At 47.8% G+C, this 23,474-nt stretch overlaps 1 protein-coding gene across 4 annotated transcripts in view; it reads left to right on the top strand.

Annotated features, from left to right (window-relative positions):
• Positions 1-7,898: 7,898 nt before the first annotated feature.
• Positions 7,899-23,474, top strand: part of PODXL (podocalyxin like) — a 47,719-nt gene continuing 32,143 nt past the window's right edge. For all 4 annotated transcript variants that reach the window (XM_063397125.1, XM_063397124.1, XM_063397122.1 and 1 more), the window contains exon 1: positions 7,899-8,055. In XM_063397125.1, coding sequence (XP_063253195.1) covers positions 8,016-8,055 — 40 coding nt within the window. In that variant the 5' untranslated portion in view covers positions 7,899-8,015. The remainder of the gene's footprint in view (positions 8,056-23,474) is intronic.

Raw genomic sequence — 23,474 nt, 5'->3', positions numbered from 1 at the left:
GCCAATGTCCCAGGCTAAAAGGAGAATTTCTTTTTACTGGTAGAGGCTGCAGGCATTCTGCCTCCGGGCTGGCTTGATCTCAAGGAGGTGAAGTGTTTGCACAAGGTCTCCTGGCAACAATTTCCCAGTAGGTTTGGCTTAAGCTGAATCAATGGTGACTCCACATTTGGGGTGATTTGGGTTAATAACTCCTGCCTAACTTACCCTACATCCCAGTGCCAGAGAGGAAGTTAAAGCCATCACAGATCACCAGTACCCAGCTGCAGCAGGGAAACCACCACAGACCTTCCCCAGGGTCAGCACTTTGCTGAGAGTCCCAGCACCAGCAGAGGGAAGATGATGACAGGATCTCACACCTTCATAGTCTTTCCTTTCCCAGCTGCTTGGAAAGCTCTGAGCTCTCTTTTCTTTTCAAACACCACACCAAAATTGTCATGCTGGGTGTGCTGCTGGTGTGGGCATCTGCACAGAACTGCAGGAATGGTGAGGAACTGGTTGGATGGAGATTTCTCCTGCTACCTCACCACATTTCCAATCTTCCCCTGGCTATTTATTACTATTCTTTTGCAACTGGAGGGGGAGAGAGCTTCAGCTGTTCTCTCCTGAAGAGTATTTTGTCCACAGGTTTTGATGCAAGCAGGAATTCTCCTGTCTGCAGGGAAATTTAGCTCCATCCTTGTCAACCTTGCAATCCTTCTGTAATTCCCATTACTGCTGATGAGAGTGACGCATTTCCACTAACTGGGTGAATGTCCCTAAATTACTCTTCACTGAAACATGGTAGCAGGGAAATAAAAGGGAGGCAGTGTTTCAATTAGCTCCCAGTTTGTTTTCAGCCTTGTCTTTAAGTAGGAGAGCTCCACATAATGCATTTTAAAACCCCTCACTGTTAAGGATGGAAAAGAGAAAAAGTGTTTATCTGTACAGAGCTTTAGTTCATGGAAATAGTAACGTTTATTATTTCCACTGCATATTCTCTCTGTAAATGTCAAAACCTTTCACAGACCCAGCCCATGACAGTCTTGTTAATCTTGTTGAGATGCAGGATGTAACTTGGAGCTTGTGTTGGGAAATTGAGGAACTGGAAGGGAAAATCACATTTTAAAAACTAAACCAACATGAGCATTAGAAAAGAGACTTAGGAGTGGGATTCACCTCATCTGACTGCAAGAAGTGACTCTGGCCTAGCTTGGGGTCCCACTACAGAAGTGAATTCCCCTTACCAACAGCACCTTTCTCACCTTCATTTACCACAAACAAACACCAGCATAGGGACTGGGATTCACACCAACTCTGCCATGCTGATACCCCAGGGAGGGGTTTTGGGGGTGGAAGAAGCCTCCTGAGATGGTTCATGTCTCAGCAACCCATGGCTTGCACCAGGCGTGAAGGAAACTGCTGACTGCAGCTGGGAGCACCAGCCCCATAGTGGACATTGGAGTGGGGAAGAGGAAATAAGATTTTTGATAGTGCTGGAGGAACTGGAGGGGTCAACCACTACTCTGGGATGTGAGGCTCTCATTTGACCCCTTCTTTCCTCTTTAATTTTTATTCATGTCTAAAAAAAGCACAAGGGAAAGCAAGAGGACAACAACTGAAACACAGTCCAGGACAGGGACAGAGAGAGAAACAAACAGGGGTTTGGCCAAGGCTACCTGACTCAACCCAACCCTCTGGCCCTCACTCCCAGCCCTCACTGTCCCCCAGGCACCCTCACAAAGCCCCAACACATCCTAAATGCTCCATGGAAGGGATCCACAAAGACAAACCACAAGCTCCCTCCCATCCCCTTCCCCATTTCAGGCTCCGAAAAATTCCCCTCATCTCTAATAATTCAATGAGCTTTGTTATGACAGGGCAATGCACTTAATGGAGAGTGAAATTGAAGAAGAATGTGTGGAAGTTGCAGCTTTTATCTCTAAAACAAATAGTGAATTCCTCAGGGCTGCTGCAGCCCCAAACAATGATCCGGACTGCCGGACCTTTGCGGGTTGCCCTGGTAACTTCCAGGCTTTTTTAGGGGCAGATCCTTGTCAGAGGGAAGAGGTGGTGGCAAAGGCACTCCCGAGAGATGTGGAGTTGGTGCTGGGAGAGCAGTGTGTGCCCAGCTGGCAGAAGATATTTAGGTTGTAGAGAGCTGCTGCACCCAGGGGTCATTTTGGGAAATTCCAACTGAATCCAGACTGGGACTTCAAGGAGGAAGTATTGCTGATCCCTTGTCCAGCAAAATGCTGTAATCCATCCCAAATTTCTTTTAGAGGCCTCCCACTGGTCCTTCACAGCCCACAGACCTCTGCAGGAGTTTGTGGGGAGGATGAACACAGGGGGTTTTGGAGCAGGAGTCATCCACTCACTGTGGCCTTGGAAACAGAGTTTTCAATACAAACAGTGTCTGTATTGCTCTCTGCACCTTCCTGATGAGGGAAAGTGGAGAGGGAGGTGCTGAGTTCTACTCTCTGATATCCAGAGACAGGACATGTTGGAATGGTTCAAAACTGTGTCAGGAGAGGTTCAGACTGGACATGAGGGATCATTTCTTTACCAAGAGGGTGGCTAAACACTGCAGCAGGCTCCCTAGCAGGAACGTTGGCAGCTTGCTGAAAATGAGGTTCCTCTCTTTTTCTCTTGGAAAGTTAAACCCAAGGGAATCAGAAATTCTACCTGTTTGAGTGGTCAAGTGCAGAGAAAAGTGGAAGAACAGAAGTCTTCAAAATGAGACCACCCCTGAGATCAGGGGATTATTTCAGAACTCAGGGCTGAACCTGGATTTTATAAGTCTCTGTCTAATACCAGCAGGATTTTTGCCTCTTCACTCACAGAAGTTCAGCTGGCATTGTGAGCAGTATCCCTGGCTGTTCTTGGCTTCCTCAAGACAATCCCTGCTCCTGAGGCAAGCTGCATTTTGTTTCCTTCTTCTGGGTCAGGTCCAGGCTAAGAAACAGACTCCCATGTGACACTTCTGATTCTCCGTCTTCTGAAATACAAATACAAACATCAGACCTCAGGTATTTTTGTGTCTTGATGAAAGGAGAGTAGTTTGGCTTTGGTTTTTTTTTTTTCTTTTTTTGCTTTCCTTCCTGAAATAGCCTCTAGTGATCTTCAGCCCAGGAGTCCCCAGGCTGTTACTCACACTGTTACTCACGTCAGAGGTATCAGCCCTTCATCTTCCCCATCTTAACCCCAAATTTGAATTCCAAACATGATTACTTTGTGCCCAGCTGCACAAGGAGAGAGGTGACGACATTCGATAAAATCGGATTACTGGCAAGTTAAATGATCCCAAGCTGGATCTCAGCCCGAGGATTTTCAAGCTGCTCAGGCTTCCCTCGGTCATTTTCTGTGAGAAGAGGTAAATATTGCCAGGCTGCCTGGAGACGTCAGTCAAATGTTGTGACGAACCTGAACGCAGCCAAGAAGGAATTACAAGGTGCAGAGAAGATAAAACTGTCTTGGGGAATTTATCCCAGCACTGTGAAGCACAAGAGCAACTCCTACTTTATGTTTTCTTCTCCTTTGTCCAGTTTGCTTCTAAACTGGAGAAGAAATGGGGTGTCTGTACCCTTTGGGGAATCACAAAAAAACATTTTGAGATTTTCCCCAACAAGGAAATCTTGTGTCATGTGGAGTCTTCCTCCTCCTGAGAGAGTTTCAGTCCAGCTGACTCGCATACCTTGAAACCACTGACTCCTTGTGCTGCTCTTTCACAGCCTTACATAAATATTTGGCTGGAACACACAGACCCAGGTAAATGTGAGCTTGTGTGCAGCCACATCAATGTCTGGATTAAAAAACACACTTGACTCACTTAAGCCCGTGAGATTTTAAATAATCATAATGTCAATAATAAATTTTAAAGTAAATTCTTATTTTTGGCTGCCACTTCTCAGACAGCTGTGCAGGCTGTTCTCCAAAGGGTTTCCCTTCACCTCTGAGACATTCATGTTTGGACATTCAAAGCAAAAGCCTCTACATGATTTCCTGGCCCTGTGATTTTGGTATTTAGGAAAACCTCCAGAGCTGGGCTACTCGTGATAAAGCTACTAACTAGCAATGCTGCATGCCTTGGCATGTCAAAAACTGTTTCCATCTTTCTGGGAAACTCCGATGCCTTCCTGACACCCCCGGAAAATGCCCAGTTTCCCAAATTAGGGTTTTTTCCTGGCCTTTCCCCAGCTGATGGTTGGGATGTACTTTATCAGACACGCAGCTATTGAAGCAGTCATGCTAAATATCCCTTTCTTTTTGCCATCAGCTGCTCATGATTCACAGCCTTGACCTGACACCCTCAGAAATTACCCCCTTCCCAGCAGAAGAGGCAGATTCGGAGCCAGCGTGGGTGGGAAGGCGCCTGTACCCTGCAAAGCAGCAGGAATAATGGGAGACCATCCTGCTGCCCTCCTGGAAAAGGAGGTTTAGCTCCATGTTTCTGGATGAATCCCTTTTTCCAAGAAGTGGAGGCCGTGCTGTTGTTTCAGCCACTGTGGTAATTGCCAGCAGCCAAGGTTGGAGGAAACAAAAGAGCATCACGTCCAACAAGTCTACTGAGAACCCACAAAACTCTTTGTGTAAGTGCCAGGGTGCCTTTTGTGATAACTAAGAGAAAACCTACATCCCAAATCAGCAATCTAGAAGGACTTAGATGTTCAAGGGGTGAGGCTCCCTCCTGCTTGCCCAAGGCCAAAGGACCAGCACAGCCCAGATCTGCTGATGGGACCAACCAGACAGAATTCTTCTCCTAACTCTCATTAGCTACAAACATCACACAATAAAACCAAATCCAGCCTGACTTTTAAGTGGATTTCAGACTGTTCTCTTTTCTTAGGTTGCTGCCAAGGGAGCTCTCTTCTTATCTGTTATTCCCAGAGCCCTCAGTTAGAGAGGAGACCCAACACACCTTGGGGAAACCCCCATCTCCCAGGCAATGAGCCACAGGATATTTTTGCAGTGTTTTATGGGCACTGGTGGCATAAAGAGAGAGTTTGAGGAGCTCAGCATCACCTCCCTCCTCTCTATCCCAGGGTCTCTGTTCTACTGAAGCAGCCCAGGTTTTTCCCTGGGTTGTCTTGGCTTGGAAGTTAACACCAAAAATTGGGAGAGTGTGTGTTGAATGGCATCTGTTATTAAAAATGCTCCTCAGGAGGAGAAGGAACTGCCTCTCTGATACTGGCAGGATTAATAATGTGTGCCAACACATTCATGCATTTATTGCAACTCAGATTTCACAGCTTTTGGGTGCTGTGTAGGGCACAGTTGTAGCAAGAAGAGGTGAGGCTGGGCTGAGGCACCTGGAAAGTTTCTCTGCACTGACCCAGAAGTTAAATCAGGACAAGAAACCTTTTCTGGGGAAAACATGCAATGCAGGGAGGGCTGAGCCAGCAAACCCAAGCATGTCCTCATCTTCTGAAGGTGTCCTTGCAACAAGAATAAAGTCCACATTTGACTGAAGGCATCAAGAAAACCAGATTTGAAAAGTCCTTTTTGGAGTGAAGGTTCTCTTTACCACCTCTGGGTCCAGGCTGGGAAGGTTCCTGGTTTAGCTGGATCCAGCAGAGCCAAGAGAGGATTCAGTGCAAAGCCCTGAGCTTATTTTCAGTCTCCTCCCAGCTACAGCCTTGCCTGAACACCACAAAACAACACTCAGTGCCTCAACACAAAACAGTGCCAAGATTTGATCATAGTTTTGTCCTTTGAGCTTTGGCTTCCTTTGACACATTCTCAAGCAGGTGCAAATCTTTCCCAGAAAACATCCTGTGAAAGTGTACATTCTCTGGGAGGAGGGGTCAGTGTGTGTGTGGCGTGTATGCAGAAGGTGATCCCAAGTTAATCCCACCTCCAGATGAAAACTCCAAATAAACCCTTCTGAGACTCCCAAAATGAACCCTTCTGAGAATCCCAAAATGAACCCAAACTGGATGAAAATCCTCAAGTAACCCACACCTGGATGTGAATCTGAAATCAAACCCCAAACCCCTATCCAGATGAAAATCCCAAATCCAGCTCTAAATGCTCCTCCTAATAAAACCCACACATTTCTGCCATGCAGGTAGGAATCCCACAGAGATCCTCAAGTCTGCATCCCAACAGAAATCCTAAATCTTTGTTCATGTGGGTGGTAATGCAGAATCAATTTCCAAACCACCATCCAGATTAAGCTCCCAAACCCCCACAAGTCTTCACCATGATAAAAACCCCAAATCCACCCTCAGCCCCAGTGGAACTCCCCCAAATCACTCCTATGTAGGTTGAAATACCAAATCATCCTCACTTCTTTCATTCCAGTAGAACCCCCAAATCCTCCCAATATCCCAAATCCAATCTACACAGATGGGAATGACAAATCCCCCTCAAATGACCCACGCTGCCAAAAAAATAAAAACAACCTTTCCAAAGTCTTCATCCTGATGAATATTCCAAACTCCCTCCATGCAGGCAGGAATCCCACCACTCCCCAAGTCCCCATCCCAATGGAAATCCCAAATCCACTCTTAAATAGAATGTAACCCCCAAATCTCCCCATGTAGTTGAGAATTCCAAATCCCCTCCCCAGAATTCCACAAATCCCTACCTCAATGAAACCCCAAAATCCTCCCCAGCCCTCCAAATCTAACAATACCCCCCAAATCCCCCCATGCAGTTGAGAACCCCAAATCCCATCCCCATATCCACATCCCAGTGAAATCCTCAAACTTTCCCATGCAGTTAACAATCCCAAATCTCAATCCAAACAAAACCCCTAAACCCTCTCCAACCTCCTAACTCCAGAGAAACACTAAATCCCCCTAGACCCCCTCTCCAACCAAACCCCTAAAGCCCATTCCAACCTCCCAACTCAAGCAAAACCCCCAAATCCCTCCATGCAGTTGAGAACCCCAAGTACCAATAAACCCCCTAAATCTTCTCCAACCTTCCAACCCCAACAAAACTCTCAAATTCCTCCATGCAGTTGAGAACCCCAAATCCCATATCCCTATGCTATTGAACACCTAAGCCCTCTCCAACCTCCCAATTCCAATGAAACCCCTAAAATTCTCTCCAACCTCCCAACTCCAACGAAACACCCAAATCCCTCCATGAAGCTGAGAACCCCAAATCCCCCTCCCATACCTCCATCCCAACAAACCCCTTAAACCCTCTCCAACCTCCTATCTCCAATGAAACTCCCAAACCCCTCCATGAAGTTGGGAAGCTCAAATCCCCCCGAGAACCCCATCCCAATGAACCCCTTAAACCCTCTCCAACCTCACATCTCCAGTGAAACCCCTAAACCCCTCCATGAAGCTGAGAAGCTCAAATCCCCCTGAGAACCCCATCCCAATGAACCCCTTACACCAACTCCAACCTCACATCTCCAATAAAACCCCCAAAACCCTTCCACGAATTGAGAAGCCCAAATCTCCCCCACACCCCCCATCCCAACAAACCCCCTCCATTCCCTCTGCAGGTGCATCCCCTGCTCCTCCCTGCCTGCCCCATCCCCATCCCCATCCCCATCCCCATCCCCATCCCCATCCCCATCCCCATCCCAATGAACCCCTTAAACCCACTCCAACCTCCCATCCCAGTGAAACCCCCCAAATTCTTCCACGAAGTTGAGAAGCCCAAATCTCCCGAGAACCCCCCATCCCAACAAACCCCCCCATTCCCTCCACAGGTGCATCCCCTGCTCCTCCCTGCCTGCTCCATCCCCATCCCCATCCCCATCCCCATCCCCACCCCCATCCCCATCCCCATCCCCATCCCCATCCCCATCCCCATCCCCATCCCCATCCCCATCCCCATCCCCATCCCCATCCCCATCCCCATCCCATCCCATCCCACGGCGCTCTCTCCCCCCGCTCCGGGGGCGGAGGCGGGGGCGGTCCGGGGCCGTTCCGCGCCTCCCCCGGCAGCAGGAGAAGGGGGGGCCGGTGGCCGGGGCCGTGGCCGGGGCCGGGGCCGGGGGAGGGAGGGCATCGCCCGCCCGCCCCGCCGGGAGAGAGCGCCGGGAGCCGCGCCGGGAGCCGCGCCGAGGCACCATGCGGGCTGCGGGGCTGCTGCTGCTGCTGCTGCTGCTCGGTGAGTGCCGCCCCTCCGCTTCCCGTGCCCTCCTCGCCGCTCCAAAGCATCTCTCGCCCTCTGGCCGCGCTCCGCTTTTCCCGGTACTATCGGCGAGTTTGGCGGAAAAGCGGCCGGGGGGCACCGGGCGCCCGCTCTCCGCCTGAATGCGGCTTCATCGCGGCTCCTATCGGAACCCCGGGCACATCCAGCCCCCCGCGGCAGCGCAACTTGGAGCCGCAGTGCTGCTTCGTTCTGCGGAGGGACGAGAATCCCAAATCCCAAATCCCGACCCTCCAGCTCTTCCCTCCCGCATGCCGCTGCCCCAGCCCCCGCCCGGGGCTCCGGGCTCTCGGGAGGGCGATGTGCAGCCCCGAGCTGCTCGCCCCGCTTTGGGGTCCCGCGGGTTCGGCGTGGTGGGGCTGCTCTTGCGGCGGGCCAGGTGCTGCACCCGCGGAACGCCAGCCAGAGATGGCGCGGGAGAAGAGCGGGGAATCCTGCTGGAGACAGCAATTCCCTGCTGGAAGTTGGTGGTGGAGTTGGGAAAAGGTTCAGCTGGAGGCTCTTGGGGATGTGTCGTGCTGGGGAGGTTTGGGAGTGGAAGCAGTTCCTGCGGCAGTGTTGGGGTTCAGGGTGATGGGGTGGGAGTGGTGGTTCTCTGGTGGGGTGTTTTGTTGGAGACATGGCCAGAAACCCCATGGAAAAGCAGCAGGGAAAGGAAATGCACTTTCCAGAGTGAGTAAAGGTGGGGAGGAGTGGGACATTTCTTCCTTGTAATCAGGGAAGGCGAGGCAGGTGCGAAATAAAAAATTAAAAACCCAAAAATAGAATAAAATAGAAAAATAAAATAAAATAAAAAATAAAATAAATATAAAATATAAAATATAAAATATAAAATGAAATAAAATAATAAAGTAAGATGAAATCCTGCTCCACTGCAACTCATGGCTCCCAGAAGAGCCTCTGCAGAGCTGAATGTGCTTTTATTCAAGGTAACAAAAGCTGGGGGATGCTCCGGAGGTAAAAGCACAAGTGGAGGCAGGGCCCTGGGGATTTAACTCTGGGGTGAATTCCCAGAGGTCTGGCTGAAATCTCTGCCTGCTCCTTTTGGTTGTTTTTCCCTGTTCCTCTTGGGACTCATGGGGTTTGGTGGGCGAGCAGGTGTAAACTCCTGTGTGTCCCTGATGCCAACACGGGCTTTAAAAGAGATTTTCCATTAAAACTCAGGCAGCCCTGAGCATCATTAATTCTGGCATAAAGTAGGAGCTGTTAATGCAATTTTTCTTGGTCTGGCCAGAATTTAGCTGAGTTTAGCTGACTTTGCCTTCTCAGAAGGTTTTGTTCTGTTTTCCAAAATGAGGTGATAAACACACTGGGACTGGGACAAAACCAGCTCTTACTGGGAGGACGTTGTGGGGACCTGTTTCTATAACACTCTTAAGTGATCCTATTACATCTTTCTCAAAAAATAATAGATTAAATCCTTCAAAACAGTGTTTTCTGCCATTCCTTGCTGCTCTTAAATTTTGAAATAAGCTCCTTAGAGATGCTTTTATGTTGCTCCCTGGGTATTGAAATCAGGATTTTCTTCCTTAGGGGCCAAGATAGGCATCCCTATGTGCTGAGTGTTGGGGCTCAGAGTCCCAGCCGTGGTTGACTCCAAGACTGGTATCTGCTGCGATCATCTGAGTTCCTCAAAGCCTAAAATTAATCTCTTTTTTTTTTCCCTTCCTCCTTAAATGAGAAGAAGTTTGGTTTGTAAGTGAAGCTGTAGTGTTTTGGGTATCTTAGGAAATAATGATTGGGATGGAGCCTGCATGATTTGCTGTGTTTAAATTGGATGTGAAATGAAAGTTGGGGAGTTCAGAGCTTGTTTTCTGAAGGTGACAACTTCTGTGTGTGGGGCAGAGCAGAACCAGCCCAAGGATGCAGAAGGTTTTAAAAGCAGCTCTCTGGGGTACAGCAATTTCCTTAGAAATACTGACTTCCAGGCTTGTACATCCCAGTCCTCTGAATCTGCAAGATTCCCCTTTATAGCCTTGCTTAAATCAGAAGAAAATCAGCCTCAGACAAGGCACAGCCAGTGTGTAAAAGAGATGCAGCAAATTTAGCATGAACAAAAAGCATCTTTAAATTCCACCAGCCGGGGATGGGCTCAGTTACTCATTACAGCATCTTCATTGGCTATTTTATTTTATTTATTCTTTCTCCACATTGCATCTCGTATTCCCACAGGCGGTCTCATAGCTAAATTGCATCAGGAAGAGACAAACAATACTTTTTATTCTCAGGGGATTCAAAAGAGCCACAGCTCGAACCTGTCCTGGGGGCAAAAAAGGGCAGGAAGGGCTTTTACCGTAGATCAAGCACCGGGCTCAGAGCAAACCACAGATTGATGGGTTTGAAATCCTTGTTGCCAAAACACCGCTTTTCATTCCCAAAGCTGAATTCCCAGGCTACCTCCTCGGTACTGAGAGTTCCCTGGTACTGGGAGTTCGTGTTTGTCGACGAGCTGTCAAAGATGTGCATTTAAAAAAAATCATTTTAGCCATTGAATACTAATCCTGACACGGGCAGGAGAAGGCAATTGGGGCCATGCCCTCAGGAGGAGGAAAAAAAAATGTTTAACCAGCGGGTTTTAGAATCAGCATCAAAGCAGAGGGAGTATTCCAAGATATTTTGTCTCGGAGGAACTTTGATAAGATTTTTGCAACCTTTTTGCCATTTTAGCAGCGCAAAGCCTTCTGTTCCCCACACGGACACAGTACCACTGCCCCGGGGGCTGTTTGGGAGGCTTAATTAAAGGGTTGTTTGTAAATCATTTGGAGATTCCTGGATGAAAGGAGCTGGAACCGTGCAATATACTGATTTAATTCCAGGGAGTTGCTCTAAAGGCTTGTGACGAGGGTGATCATTCATGCCGGTGGTGGCGGGAGACCGGCTGGAAAAATCTGCTCTCAGCATTTACAGGAAGGCTGGGGTATCACTTTGGTTATTATTTTCCCTATAAACCATGTGTTTTGTCTCCCCATCTGCACTTCTAAAAGGTCTAAACCCACCAGCATGACTTCTGGGGTGTTTTTGGGGGCTGAGGGAGGATTTCCAGCCAGAGAGAATCCCTCTGGCTGTGCTGTGCCCACATTACCCTGGGAGTTTTATCGCTCTGTGAGAGCAGAGAGGAGCTGTTGGGTTTAAATACCCTAAATTTTACCCCTTAATCCGTGATGCTGCTCTGGGTGGCCCCTTTGCCATGTCCCCAAGGACCCAGCACAGCACCCAGAGCCCCCTGAAGGGCTGGGGAGCATGGGGTGAGTGGGGTTTTATCCTTACAGGGTGATGCTCTTGGAGGTGAGGTCCTCCTGCAACACCTGCCTGAGCTGCTCTGTGCTACAGGGGCTCAAACCCCAAGCTCAGGAGCCTTCAGCAGCTCCAGGTGGTCCAGGCAGGAGGATGCCTGCAGCAAACCCACCTGTGGACGTGCAGGAATTCCTCCCTCCCTGCTGAGCTGATGTGCAGTGACAGAGAGCAGGTTGTGCACCTGCCCTGCAGTGTTGTTCCCAGCCTGACACCACTCCTGCATGACCAGGAACCACCCTCAGCTCTGCCCAGAGCAGCACGAGAGGGTTTGAACCCCGCAGGAATCCGGGTCGGGTCCATTCCCCATGTGCAGGCATGTGAAATCTCCCCAGCCCTCTCCAGAGCCCTCGCATGCTCCTGCCAGCTTCCTGCTCCAGAGCCTGTTTACGTGCTCAGCTCCTTCCACAACTGGCCCATCTCCACCTAAGGATGTTGTTTCTGAATTCTTGCAATGCCTGCCCTTTCCTTCACAGAGAGATCCTGAGCAAACCTTGCTTTTTTTTTTTTTTTTTCCTTTCTTTCTGGTTTTTTTCCCCACTCTCTAAGCAGCGCACGCAGTCATCTGGCATTTGTTGTTCTCTAGCTACCTGTGCTCCTTCCACCACCACCTCCAGGGCTTTGCCAAATATTCCACGTTGCAGAGAGCACCTCCTTTGGGTTTGGAATTGCCAAACAAATCCATAAAGTCTTTCCCTTGCAGTTTGTGAGACCACCCTGATCCTCCACGGGGGTCTTGCGGCTCCTTTGGGGATGTCTCACCCATCTCCCCCCAAAACCTTTCTGTCAGCCATTGGGGCTTAATAAAAAAAAATCTTGTTTTTTTTTCCCTGAGCTGCCTGATGGGATGGTGTTCCACACCTCAGAGTGAGGGTGCTTCCTCCAGTGCTTCGTTATTTGGGAGGTTTAGGAACAGTTTGTCTGAGCTTCATTAGGTTTTAAGTGCCCTAACTAGGTATTTGTTGTAGTGCTGGGCTGAAGCCTTGCAGTGTTTTGCTCTGGGGATCCTTGAGGAATTCACAGATCCACTGCAAACAGGCAAGAGGGATGTGCTCTGCCCATATCCCAGCTCCAGAGGTTCTCAACCATTGGGCCTATCCAAAAAAAAAAAAAAGAAAAGCTTTTTTATGCTGAAATCCCTGTCTGGGAAGGTAAACAGAGCTGGAGAGAAACCAATAATCTTCCTTGTCACTTTACAAAAATCATCTAAGATTTTTTTCAGCTATAAACCAAAGAGGTGAAATGCTGTTTAAAGAACTGGCTGTGGTGGGATTCCTCTCTCTATTTTTCAAGTGTTTGGTGGCAAGACTGTGCAGTGAGTGGTCAGGGATGGGGAGGATTGTCTCAGCTGTGGTACAAATAGCATCGAGAAGTGTTCAAAAGTGTAGATGTGGTGCTTAAGGACATGGTTTAGTGCTGGACCTGGCATGTTAGCTTAATGGCTGGATTTAATGTTCCTAGAGGTCATTTCCTACTAATGATTCCATTTTTCCATGGGTAGGGACACCTCCCACTGCCCCAGGGTGATCCAAGCCCTGTCCAGCGTGGCCTTGGACACTTCCAGGGATGAGGCAGCCACAGCTTCTCTGGGCACCCTGTGCCAGGGTCTCTCCAGCCTCACAGTAAACCTGAGGTTCCTTCAAAGATGACTAAACTGCTTTCAAGTTACCTGCTGGTTTTGAATTGCAAATAATGCTGGAATTAGTGATTCTTGGTGGGAATCTTGGAAAATGCCGATAGTAACTCATGCCTTTGGGGAGTGCTCTGTGGTGGCTTATTGGGGGTGATTTTTTGAGGGTTACATGCCCACATGCACTTGATTTGAGCTGTTGTGTGTCTTAGAGCCAGCCTTTGGCGCTGAATATTGCTGAAACCCGTTGGGAGCCAGAAAATGCCAGGATACCCCAAAGAGAAAAAAAATCCCTCTCTCCTTCCGAGGTGAAGAGAAGCTCCTCAAACCCCAAAAACACCAACATCCTTCATTACTCATCTGCCTGTTGAGTGCCAGGTCTTGCTGATGGAAGGTTTCTCACCACCAGATGTGCCTGTTTAGCAAATCCTTGCATCCCTGCAGCCCTGCATGTTGCAGGCACCTTTTCTGCCCCGTAAATAACGCGCGTCTCACGGCTCCCCTGGCCGCGGGCCAGGCGCTCTCAGCGGACACCGGTGACAGTTTGGTGACAAAGCATTGCAAGGACACCAGGAGAATTCAAACAACTTATTAAAATCAACTCAGTGGGATGTCTCAGCACCCTCAGTGAGTGGGAGGGGGAAGGAAAGGGAGTGAATCTTTATTTTGGGCAATGGGAATTCCAGCGCTGCTGGAGCATCTGCTTTTAGATGTGCATCCAAAATGAGCAGCGGAGGGAAGGGAACAGGCCAGGCTGAGGTTTGGCTTTCAGGAAGGCTCCACTTATAAGTAACATCCAAGGTTCTGTGTCTTGGGGCTGGGTGGCAGCAGGAAGGAGATGTTTTCCAGTTTGGACAAACTGGGATGACTGGACTTGAGGAGGAAGGGAAAATTGGAAGTCACAGTGTGACTATTCTGCTTTTTCCTCCCACTGAGGGACCCAAGGTAGGTTCAGATATTTAACTAAGGTGTTTAAGGCTGAGGCTGAGTTATCCTTGAATCCAGCTGTGTCTTCTGAAGACAATTCAGATGTGTCTTGGGATGATTTGTCCACTAGAGATGCTTGTTTCCATAAATGCTCCCCAATACGATCTGATGTGGCACCCAAAATATCCAGGACCTGCCCTTGGAAACACTTATGTTGTGTAACGCTGTCTGTATGTGCTCAAAAATGTAAAAAAAAAAAGGGTTGAGGATTTGGAACTTTTTGCTGGTGGGTCAGGAGTGCACCCTAAAGGTTGCAAAATGAACAGGCAAATAATTAGAACCTGGTCTTTGGGTTTAAAAACCGAATCTGTGCTTATTGTCAGGTGCAGCACAGATCCTTAGAAACAGGCAGAGATGGGATCTATGTTAAAAGCTCCTCCAAAACTGAAAAGATAATTTTCTTCTTTCTGAGTCAGTCCCTTTTTAGATGTTGCTTTGAGGTCTGGTTCATATCCTTATCATCCTGAATAAAAATTGGATTAATCCAGTGGCTTTTTCTCTGTTTCACAGGCTCTGTGTGCAGGGAGCTTTGGTCTTAGGCCTCATGGCTGATGAGGCTGGTGAAAGGGGAAGGAAGGTCATTTTGCAATGGAAGAATAAGACCTCGGTTATTAATGGCAAAGGCTGAATTTTTCTCTCTCAGCCTTAATTGATTTTGGCAAATTTAACTGGAGGAGGAGGAAGAAATTGGCTTAGAAATTAAGTTCTAATACTTAAATATATGTTAGATCTATTGTAGAGAAATGAGGAGACAGCCTTGTTAGACATTTATTCTAAGTGGTTCTGCTGGATACAAGCAAAGAGAAAAATACTCAATTTCTATCTTGGACAAAGGGGACTTGAAAGGCTCTTCAGAAAGGCCTGGAGAAACTCTGTTTGAGAAAGTCCTTCTTTGAAACCTAATAGCAAAACCACTTTTTTTTTCACCCCCTCCTCCCTGGAGTCTAAAGGCAGGAGAGCAAGATAAGACATTCCACCACGTAGGCAAATGGGGGAAAAAAAAGGGAAAAGTTTAAATGATACTGCTGCAGGCTGTGGAAAGTGGAGAGCTCTCAGGGTGACTATTATGTGCTGCTTATCAAAATACTGTGAGCCCTGACTGTGAGAAAAAGCAGAGTAGTTAAAGAGATGCTCTGTGCCAGCACTGATCTGGTTAGCAGTGGTTATGCTGGAACAACATCAAGTAAACAAAGTCCTCAAGATATATCTACATCTATATATCTATTTCTATATCCACATTAAATAAGCAATAAAGCTGTCCTCATTGAACATTTCTAATTTATCAAGCAACGGGAGAAATGTTTAAAGCACAGGTAAGGGAAGCAAGTTTTCTACCTCTTACTGAGTCAGTAAATAAGGAGCAGCCTCAAAGCAGGTTGGGAGTGCAGAACTCCAAATCAGTATTCTCATCTTGCATTTTTTTACAGCCATCACTCTCTGCTGGCAACCTGGTTCAGTTCTGGAGCCTGAAGGAATAAAAACAACAAATAAACAAACAAGAATTTGTTCCTGTGGGTTTCTCTTGGCAAAGTGGAGAAAGTAGCAACATGCAGTAAAAACAGAAAACAGCCTCCTCCTGTTTTATTTTCTTTTCTTTAGTTTTTTCCTTCTAATATTGGTCTCGTTTTCAGATGGATTGACACCCTGATCTGGTCTGATGCTAAGAAGTGTCTGTGCTCTTCACTGCCTCATTCTAAGGGCACATAAGTTTATACCAAATCACAGCATGGCCATAAACACCCCAAAATCCCATGAGGTGACAAAAAGCTGTGATACCTGTGCTGCAAATGGGATGAACCAGCAATTCTGGGGCTCCCAGAAATCTTGATCCAAATGAGATCCAAACCAGGACAAAATATAAGCAAAATGGGACAGGTCATCTTGTCAGCTTTGAAGCAAGAAAGCAAAATTCACAGCCTTGAGCCCGAATTTCAAGAGTTCAGGAATTAATCTCCCCATCACCTCCACTTTCTCAAGCCTCAGGGTCATTCCCACACCAAAAAGCCAAGGAGAGATGCTGATCTCTTTGACATAAAGAATAATTTTTCCTGTCCTGTACGGTGAGCGGAACACTGTGGAAAAAGAAAGTTTAGAGATTAATGCAACACCCTATTATAGACAATTATTTTGTTTCCTTGAAATTTTCCCAGATGGTTAAAAAAAGCCCCCAAGGGTCTCAGTCCATGTGATTTTGTGGGCTTCTAAGACAGTTCCTGCCCACGAATGGCACCAATAAATCTCCATTAACCACATTCAACAGGAAAATGATCTTTTTTTTCTTATTAAAGCCTCACAAAGGGTTCGAAACCTCATTTTATGGCAGGGTGCTTTGATTTAAATTGATGTGGCTTAAATTATGAATTTTAATCACGACTTAAAGTACAGAGGGAGAAAGACATAATTTGAACGACTTGATTTTTATCATGTTTTTCATTTACAATTCATAGCTATATCCCTTAAGCAGGGCTGATTCTCCTCATTGTAAAACTTGGAGATTTACAGCCCACTCTTGCCTTTCAACTGTGTTTTCTAACCAGGCTGGCACACTCTGAACATATTTGTTGAAGGAATTTTATAGCCTGAGACCTCTCTATTTTGATTTCTAATTTATGCATCTCTGGAGTCATCCTTGGTAATGATGAATAAAACTAATTTAGGGTTTATTGGTGGAAATCACTCTTTGCTTGTAGAGGAAATTTCTGTTAAGCTGTCAAATGCAAAAGAGCATTTACAATTCCTTTAAGACACATCAAATAAACCAGGAGCTGGGTACCTTATGCAATAAACTTTCCAACAAACTTTTCAGTTTAGTGCTAAGCAATTCGCTGAGCAAATCTCCAGTGTCAATCTGTGATGGAGTTAGTGACTGAAAGGAATTGTTCTGTGCCCCTCGAGGGTTTCAAATTAACAGGAGTTGTTAAAAAATTCACTTTTACTGTTTAAAATGGGAGAGGAAACAATTTTATTTTTCTGCTGCGGGTTTCCAGTTGTTTTCGCAGCTCGGAATTAACTGTTGGTGGAGCAGCTGAATGTGTCTCTCCTTGATCTGCAGAGGGAATTTCAATGGATAGCTGAGGTTTATGCACATAAATTTTGACTCTCTAACTGACTATCCCATGCTGAATGTCTGGATACCCTGGACACCTGCCCATAGTGTAAGCAGAAAGCAATTAAAGAGGAGCAAAAATTAACAAGACTTCCTTTAATTGATAGCCCTGTTTTTGTCTCACATCCAAATCCAGCCCCATTTAGTGCTGGAAAAGCTGAGTTCCCCAAGTGCCATGGGTGTCCTGGTTGGGTTTAGTCTCACTGCAATATATTTCATTTTCTTTTTGGTGCTAGATGATAAAATCTGATCTCCCCAAAATTAGGAAGAGATTTTTCCTTGATGGATTGTGCCCCATTCCCCTCATCCAGCCTGTTCTGATCTGTCTCCTTGCTGGTCCAACATGAGAGAATTTTTCCCCAGCAAAACTGGCAAACAAAACTTTGCTGTTTAGGGCAACAGTCACAGAGGGGAGAAAAAGAAGGAAAATAAAATAATCTTGAGGTGATTGTGATTGTCACTGCTGCCATCAATGCTGTGCACAGAGACATTCCAGTGAGAGGAAGTATCTGCTTCTGCTGCAATACATATTTATTTTAAATAAATACATTTAAAGGTCTCTGGTAAGCTGCAGTTTGACCCAGCTCAAGGTGGAGGATGCACAGACAGACGTGGGAAGGTTCCTGCAGCCCTCATTCTGCATTTCCTTAGTCCAAATCCCTCTCAGGCTCTTGGGAGGAGCAGCATCCTGCGATGGCCATGCTCCTGAGAAGTTCTTCCATGGTGAGTGGCTATCAAAACCTGGCCTGTAATTCACCATCTCACCCCCAAACATTATTTTCTGGGGAGTTTTCCAGCCAGCAGAAGGTCAGTAGTGGATGGGGTGGTGTTGAGCAATTCCTAATGAGGACAAGGATGGGCAGTACAACCCCCACTGTCGGCTGCCCAATGAAGGACCAAACCTGTCACCCATCACTGTCCACGCTCCCCATTCCAGGTTTCCCCAAATCACAGCTTCAGCTGGGGATGATTTAGAGTATCCAGTTTGAGGGGGGGAAAAGCTTTTATTCGAGTAAAGGGAGTGGCTCAAGCAGGGTGAAGCAGTGGGAGGGTGGTGAAAAGTAGAAATACAAAGTTGGGTTGATGACAAGAGAAGTAGGGATTGTCATGATCAGTGTGTGTGTTTATGAATGCCCTTTACAGAGGGTTGTGGAGGGAAATGCAGGAGTCCAAACTGACAGGTGGAGAAAGGAAAAAGATTATTTTCTGCCTTAAAAAATCCCCCTGTTTGTGTGTTCCTATTACTGCATCTGGCCACGGGTAACCGATAGCTGCACCGGGTAAAATTTTGGGCATTTAAAGGAGTTTGGGTGTCACAGGAAAACCCCAAGGGAGCAGTGCTCTTTGTCCCTGATCATGCTGGAAATGCAAACTGCAGCATTTTGTCAGCACCCTTGATGGAAGCGAAGTATCCTGGCCCCACTAGCAGCTCCTGCTCCTTCAGGAGTCTCCACACTTAATCCCTGGGCAGTGCAGAGGCTTTCAGCATTGCAGGATATGTCATGGACAATTGGATAGGCCCCTGGATGGGTGCAGAGCCCCATCACGATGGTTACTGGGGAGAAATTCTTGGGGATGCTGTAGAGAGTGGGTTCTTTTGGAGCAGACCCAAAGCCAAACTCTGGAGTGGTCCCACTGCGTACGACTCTCCGGATCTCTGCTCTCACACAGAAAAATCCCACTGCCAATCCTGATAAAACACTGCAAGAAAAGAGAAAAAAAAGATAAAAAAGTCAAGAAAACACCAAAAGAAGCTGCGTGTGCCTTGGGGGTTTGCTGGGGAACGCTGTGGGGACAGCCACACAGAGGAATGCCAGCTATTCTGGGGCCGAGGAGGAGGAGGAGGAGGAGAAGGAGGAGGAGGAGGGTTGCAACTCCACGCTTTGTCTGCCGTGAGAGCCTTTTGCGTGTCTGGCAGGACGGCTCCAATCTGATTAGGAGGAGGCTTGATTAGGAGGGGGCTGGCTGGGGGAGCAGCAGCGATGTGGGGATGGATGCAAAGCTGCTTCCCCTGGGAGCAGTGCCCGGGGGATGCCCCGAGCCCAGCTGGCCTTTTAGGGAGGGTTCCCGTCTAATCCAGCTCAGGAGCAGGTTTGGGGCAGGGGTTTATCTCTGTCTTGGCTGGTCAGATTGGTACCCTGAGGTGCTGGAAGAGGAGCGTTGATAAAGTGGATGGGTGAGGAGGAGCTGCACAAGGAATCTGCTGTAGGTGAACTGCCTGTGAAGCTGGATTTTGGAGAGTGCTTTTGGAGTGCCACTTTATTTATTTGTTTGTTTATTTATTTAGTCCTGTACTGAAGGCTGACTCATCACAGAGAGGGGAAAGATAAGAAAAGTGCAGCCCATGAGCTTTTCCTGCAAGGATTTCAACTCAGTCTGAGTAGAGACACCCCACAGAGGCACAGGAGAGAGAAGGAGCAGTAAGATTTTGTCTCTGCTCAAATCCGACAAGATCAGATGCTCACAGCCTATGTCTGAAGAAATACGTAGCATTCCTGCCTCAGGAATTTATTTCTTAGAGGAATTTTTTTTAGAAAGGAAACTGAGAAAGTATTTGAGGTAATATTTATTAGAATTTATTTCTGAGACCCTCAGATCTCTCAGCCCCTGTTTTAAGCACCAAGACTATTCTTTGCTGAGATGGAAAGTTGTGACTGTGGGCAGATTTCACTTTTTTCTCCTCACAAAAGGCAAGAAATGGCTTGTTGCAGGAACCTGGTGCCACCTGCATCTCTCAGGACTTCACAACGCCAGAGCTGCAAATTTTCCCAGTCTGTTCAAGCTATGGCTGTTGCCATGAAACTGCCAAGAGTGGGGAAAGGAGGAGCCCTCTGCTTGATAATCTGGATTAGGAATAAGGAATTTGTTCTGTAGTAATACGGATCAGCTTTTGGATCTGCTTGGATTTAGATTTGAGTCATTTTCCCAGGGGTGAGGGCCTCAGTGGGTAACTCATCTCCATCACAGGTTTGGGCTGCCCTCCAAGCATCAGGGGTGTTTGCAAGAAGGGGAGTTGCTCCACATCTTGCTTTTCTCCAACACTGTTTCTGCTCCTGTTTGGGAGAGCTGATCTGAATCCTGCAGCAGCACAGGACTTGGCCATCTGCTGCATCATCCTGAGTCCCAAAATGCAGTGCCTGGATTCCAGCAAGTGTCCTATTTATTCAGCTTCTCTGCTATGCAGAAACTTCCTGGGCAAAGAACCTGGTGCTGTTGGTTTGCAACTTTTGAGCATTTCAGCCTCTCATCGGTGACACTGTGGCCCCCATGGAGAGGTCTGGGTACTGGGAGGGGCTGGTGATGGAGAAGCAGAGCAATTCCAGGCCAGGTTGAGTGGAGCTCTGGTCCAGTGAGAGGTGTCCCTGCCCATGGCAGGAGGGCTGGAACGAGATGATCTTCAAGGTCCCTTCCAACCCAAAGTTCTGTAATTCTGTGATGATTCTGTGCCAGCCACCAGGGGTAGGAGCACGCCTGCACCCCTGAGCAGGGTCTGCACAGGCTTGCAAGTTATTAATTATTTAAAGCGATCTGTTGCTAAGAATTTAAAACAAACAACAATCAATTAATGTGGATTATCAATGAGCATTGCTGGAAGTTGTCATTTGATTTTGATGGCTCAGCTCTTTCTTGCCTCCATGGTCAGCAGGCTCAGGGCTTGATTTCTGGGTGGTGTCCAGCAGCATTTTATCCAATTACAATTTCCAGAGATGTCAGGATGAGATGGGGCTCAGGGCATTGAGAGGGTATATTTGCACAGCTGACTGTGCTTCTCCAAATGAGCATTTGAAATCTGTGTGGGGATTTTTCAGCTGCCTCTTCTGCCTAGCTCTAATCAGGGATGCTGTTTTCAGGTAGTTTTGGCAGCAAAGCCATGCTTTGATTTGGCCAGAGATCACTTGGCACACATGCCAGGAATGCTCATGTAGCTGCAGCCTTCTCCAGAGCAGGGGCTCCATCCCCACTGCCCAGCTCCAGGATTACAACCAGCAGCACCCACTGAATCCCAGTTCAGTACCCTCTCTCTCCTCTGCTCTTCTGGTGGCTGGATGGTCCCATCATGTCCCTGCCCTCTCCTCCCATCTCCAACCCCACCATGACTCCAGCTCAGTTTCCTAAAGTAAGTGCCCAAGCTGACATATCAGAGTTTCCTAAAGTGGGACCTGGTATTTGTCACCCTAGGAGCAGAGGAATTGGGATATTATCATCAAGCCCAGCCCCACAGCTCCCTCCTGCACCCAGAGCTGCCACTCACGTCTGTGGATCCCCTCCAAGGTGGAAACTCAACCCGCTATTTCCAGACCTGATGGCCTCTCAGGAGAAAGAGAAGGGTGATTAGCAGCAGGGAGGGGATGCAGATCCTCCTTCCTTCCTGCTTCCTTTGCTCCCTTCCCTAGCCCTGCCATGGCCTTCCCTGCAGCACAGCCTCAGGCACTGCCCTGGAGAGAAGGATTTGATGGCAGGGAGATGTTTTGGTGGCAGGAAGATGCCAGCATAGCCCTGAGCACAACAGGTGACATGGACAGGGTCTGTTCCATCCAGACCACCCTGGGTGTAAGCTTTGCTCTCCTCTAGATTCCATTTAAGTTTTTCTTCCCTGACCAGCAAATCTCTTTGTGCTCAAACTCCCTACCTGTCCAGGGAGTTACTGGGGAGCTGAGTACAACCCTCGTTGTGTGCTGTATTTTATTTTCATAGAATACATTTTTTTTTGCTGGAGTTTCTCAGCACGCAACCACGCCATTGAAACCCACTGAGTGCAAACCTTGTGTCCCCAACCCGGTGACATCCCACAACTTCCCATGCTCTTCTGCTCAGCTGCAACCACGCAGGAATCTCACTCCTTGCTGGGCTGCTGGGTGGACAACATTGTTCCCCTATTGAGTCATTAACAATGAGGTCATTGGGCTGGAAAGACAATGTCATTCAGCAGCCAAGAACCCAGCTGGCTGATCCCGGTTGTGTCTCATCTCCTATGACAAAGCCACTTTTAATTGACTAATTAAAGCTTTTGCAGGCTCCATCTTGGAAGGGATGACCAAAATAGACATTGTTCTTTGTCAGCATTAAGTCAGGCCAGTTGGCTGATTAAGAAGCAAGACCTTTCTTCCTTCTCCACTTTGCCACTTGCTGTGCAGGCCTCAATTCCTGGTCCTGGCAATGGGAAAACCTCCTCAGAGATATCCCACCATGTGTTGCAGAGCAAGCTGTTTGAATAAGGACCTCAAGAAAGCTCACCCAAAGCCCACTAAAGCCACGTTGGGGTGGCCTCTCTGCGTTACCATCACATCTTTTGTTGGACACTTGATATTTTGTGTTCCCAGCTCCGGCAGGAGTTTGATATTGCACCTAAACCTATGGCATTGGGGTGCTCCCATACCCTGTAGACCTTGCAAGGACAATTTGATCCACTGGCTGTGGGCCAAGGGCATTTTTCTTCCCATTTCTGGCCCATCTTTCCCTTTATGTACTTTTTGGGTGGTACAGTGCAGGTGGAAAGCAGGGACACGTCCAAGCAGCGGCAAGGCATGTGCCCACAGTAAATCCCTGCTTCCCTCAGCTGAGTGCTCCTGCACTGCCAGGACCCTCATCCCTGCAGGGGAAGGGTTTTGAGCCCTGGGACCAGTGGGCACTTCTGCTCTTGACGTTTCTTGCTCTCATTGCCACTCTGAGTAACATCATCCCAAAACCAGTGAATAAATGTGCCCTGAGAGACTCCACAGGACAAACACTCTTTGGTGCAGCTACCTCACATTTCCATTAAGCCCCCAGGGGTTTTTTTTCTGCCTGCAGTGTGATTGTCTCAAGTCAGATTTATCTCCTTTTTGCTGCCCAGGCCCAGCTGAGCACTGGGTGTGTGTTTGTCCCAGCCCTAAAGCACAGCAGCCGCTTCTTTTGAAGAACACACAAAGCAAGGAAGAGGAGCAATTGTTTGGGAGGAAGTTGAACCATAATGTAATAGACTCCCATGGGATTTACTATTAGTAATTATTTGTATTGCTCTGGCACCCAACCAAGGTTGGGGCCCCTGTTAGAAAGGTGCTGGATCAGCCTGTAAACGAAGGCAGCTCCTCTGTCCAAAATCTGTTCACTCCTGCAGGTAGAGATGGGGAAACTGAGGCAGGGAGAGGCTGACAAGTTTAAACAAGGGTTGTTTTAGAGAGTTGTGGCTGAGCAAGGAGGTGAGCCAGCACACAGTGCTTACAGGAGCATCCTTCCTCTCTGGGAGTAAATCCTAGATCATGGAATTGCAAAATGGTTTGGGTGGGAAGGGACATGAAAGACTGCCTCATTCTACCCCCCCTTCTTCTGCCTTCTTCTGGACCAGGTTGCTCAAATCCCATCCAACCTGGGCTTGGACACTTC

The sequence above is a fragment of the Prinia subflava genome, chromosome 4, assembly GCF_021018805.1.
Source record: "Prinia subflava isolate CZ2003 ecotype Zambia chromosome 4, Cam_Psub_1.2, whole genome shotgun sequence".
NCBI classification, from domain to species: Eukaryota; Metazoa; Chordata; class Aves; order Passeriformes; family Cisticolidae; genus Prinia; species Prinia subflava.
Note: the sequence above shows the minus strand (reverse complement) of the source record. Positions and strands in the feature narration are given on the sequence as shown.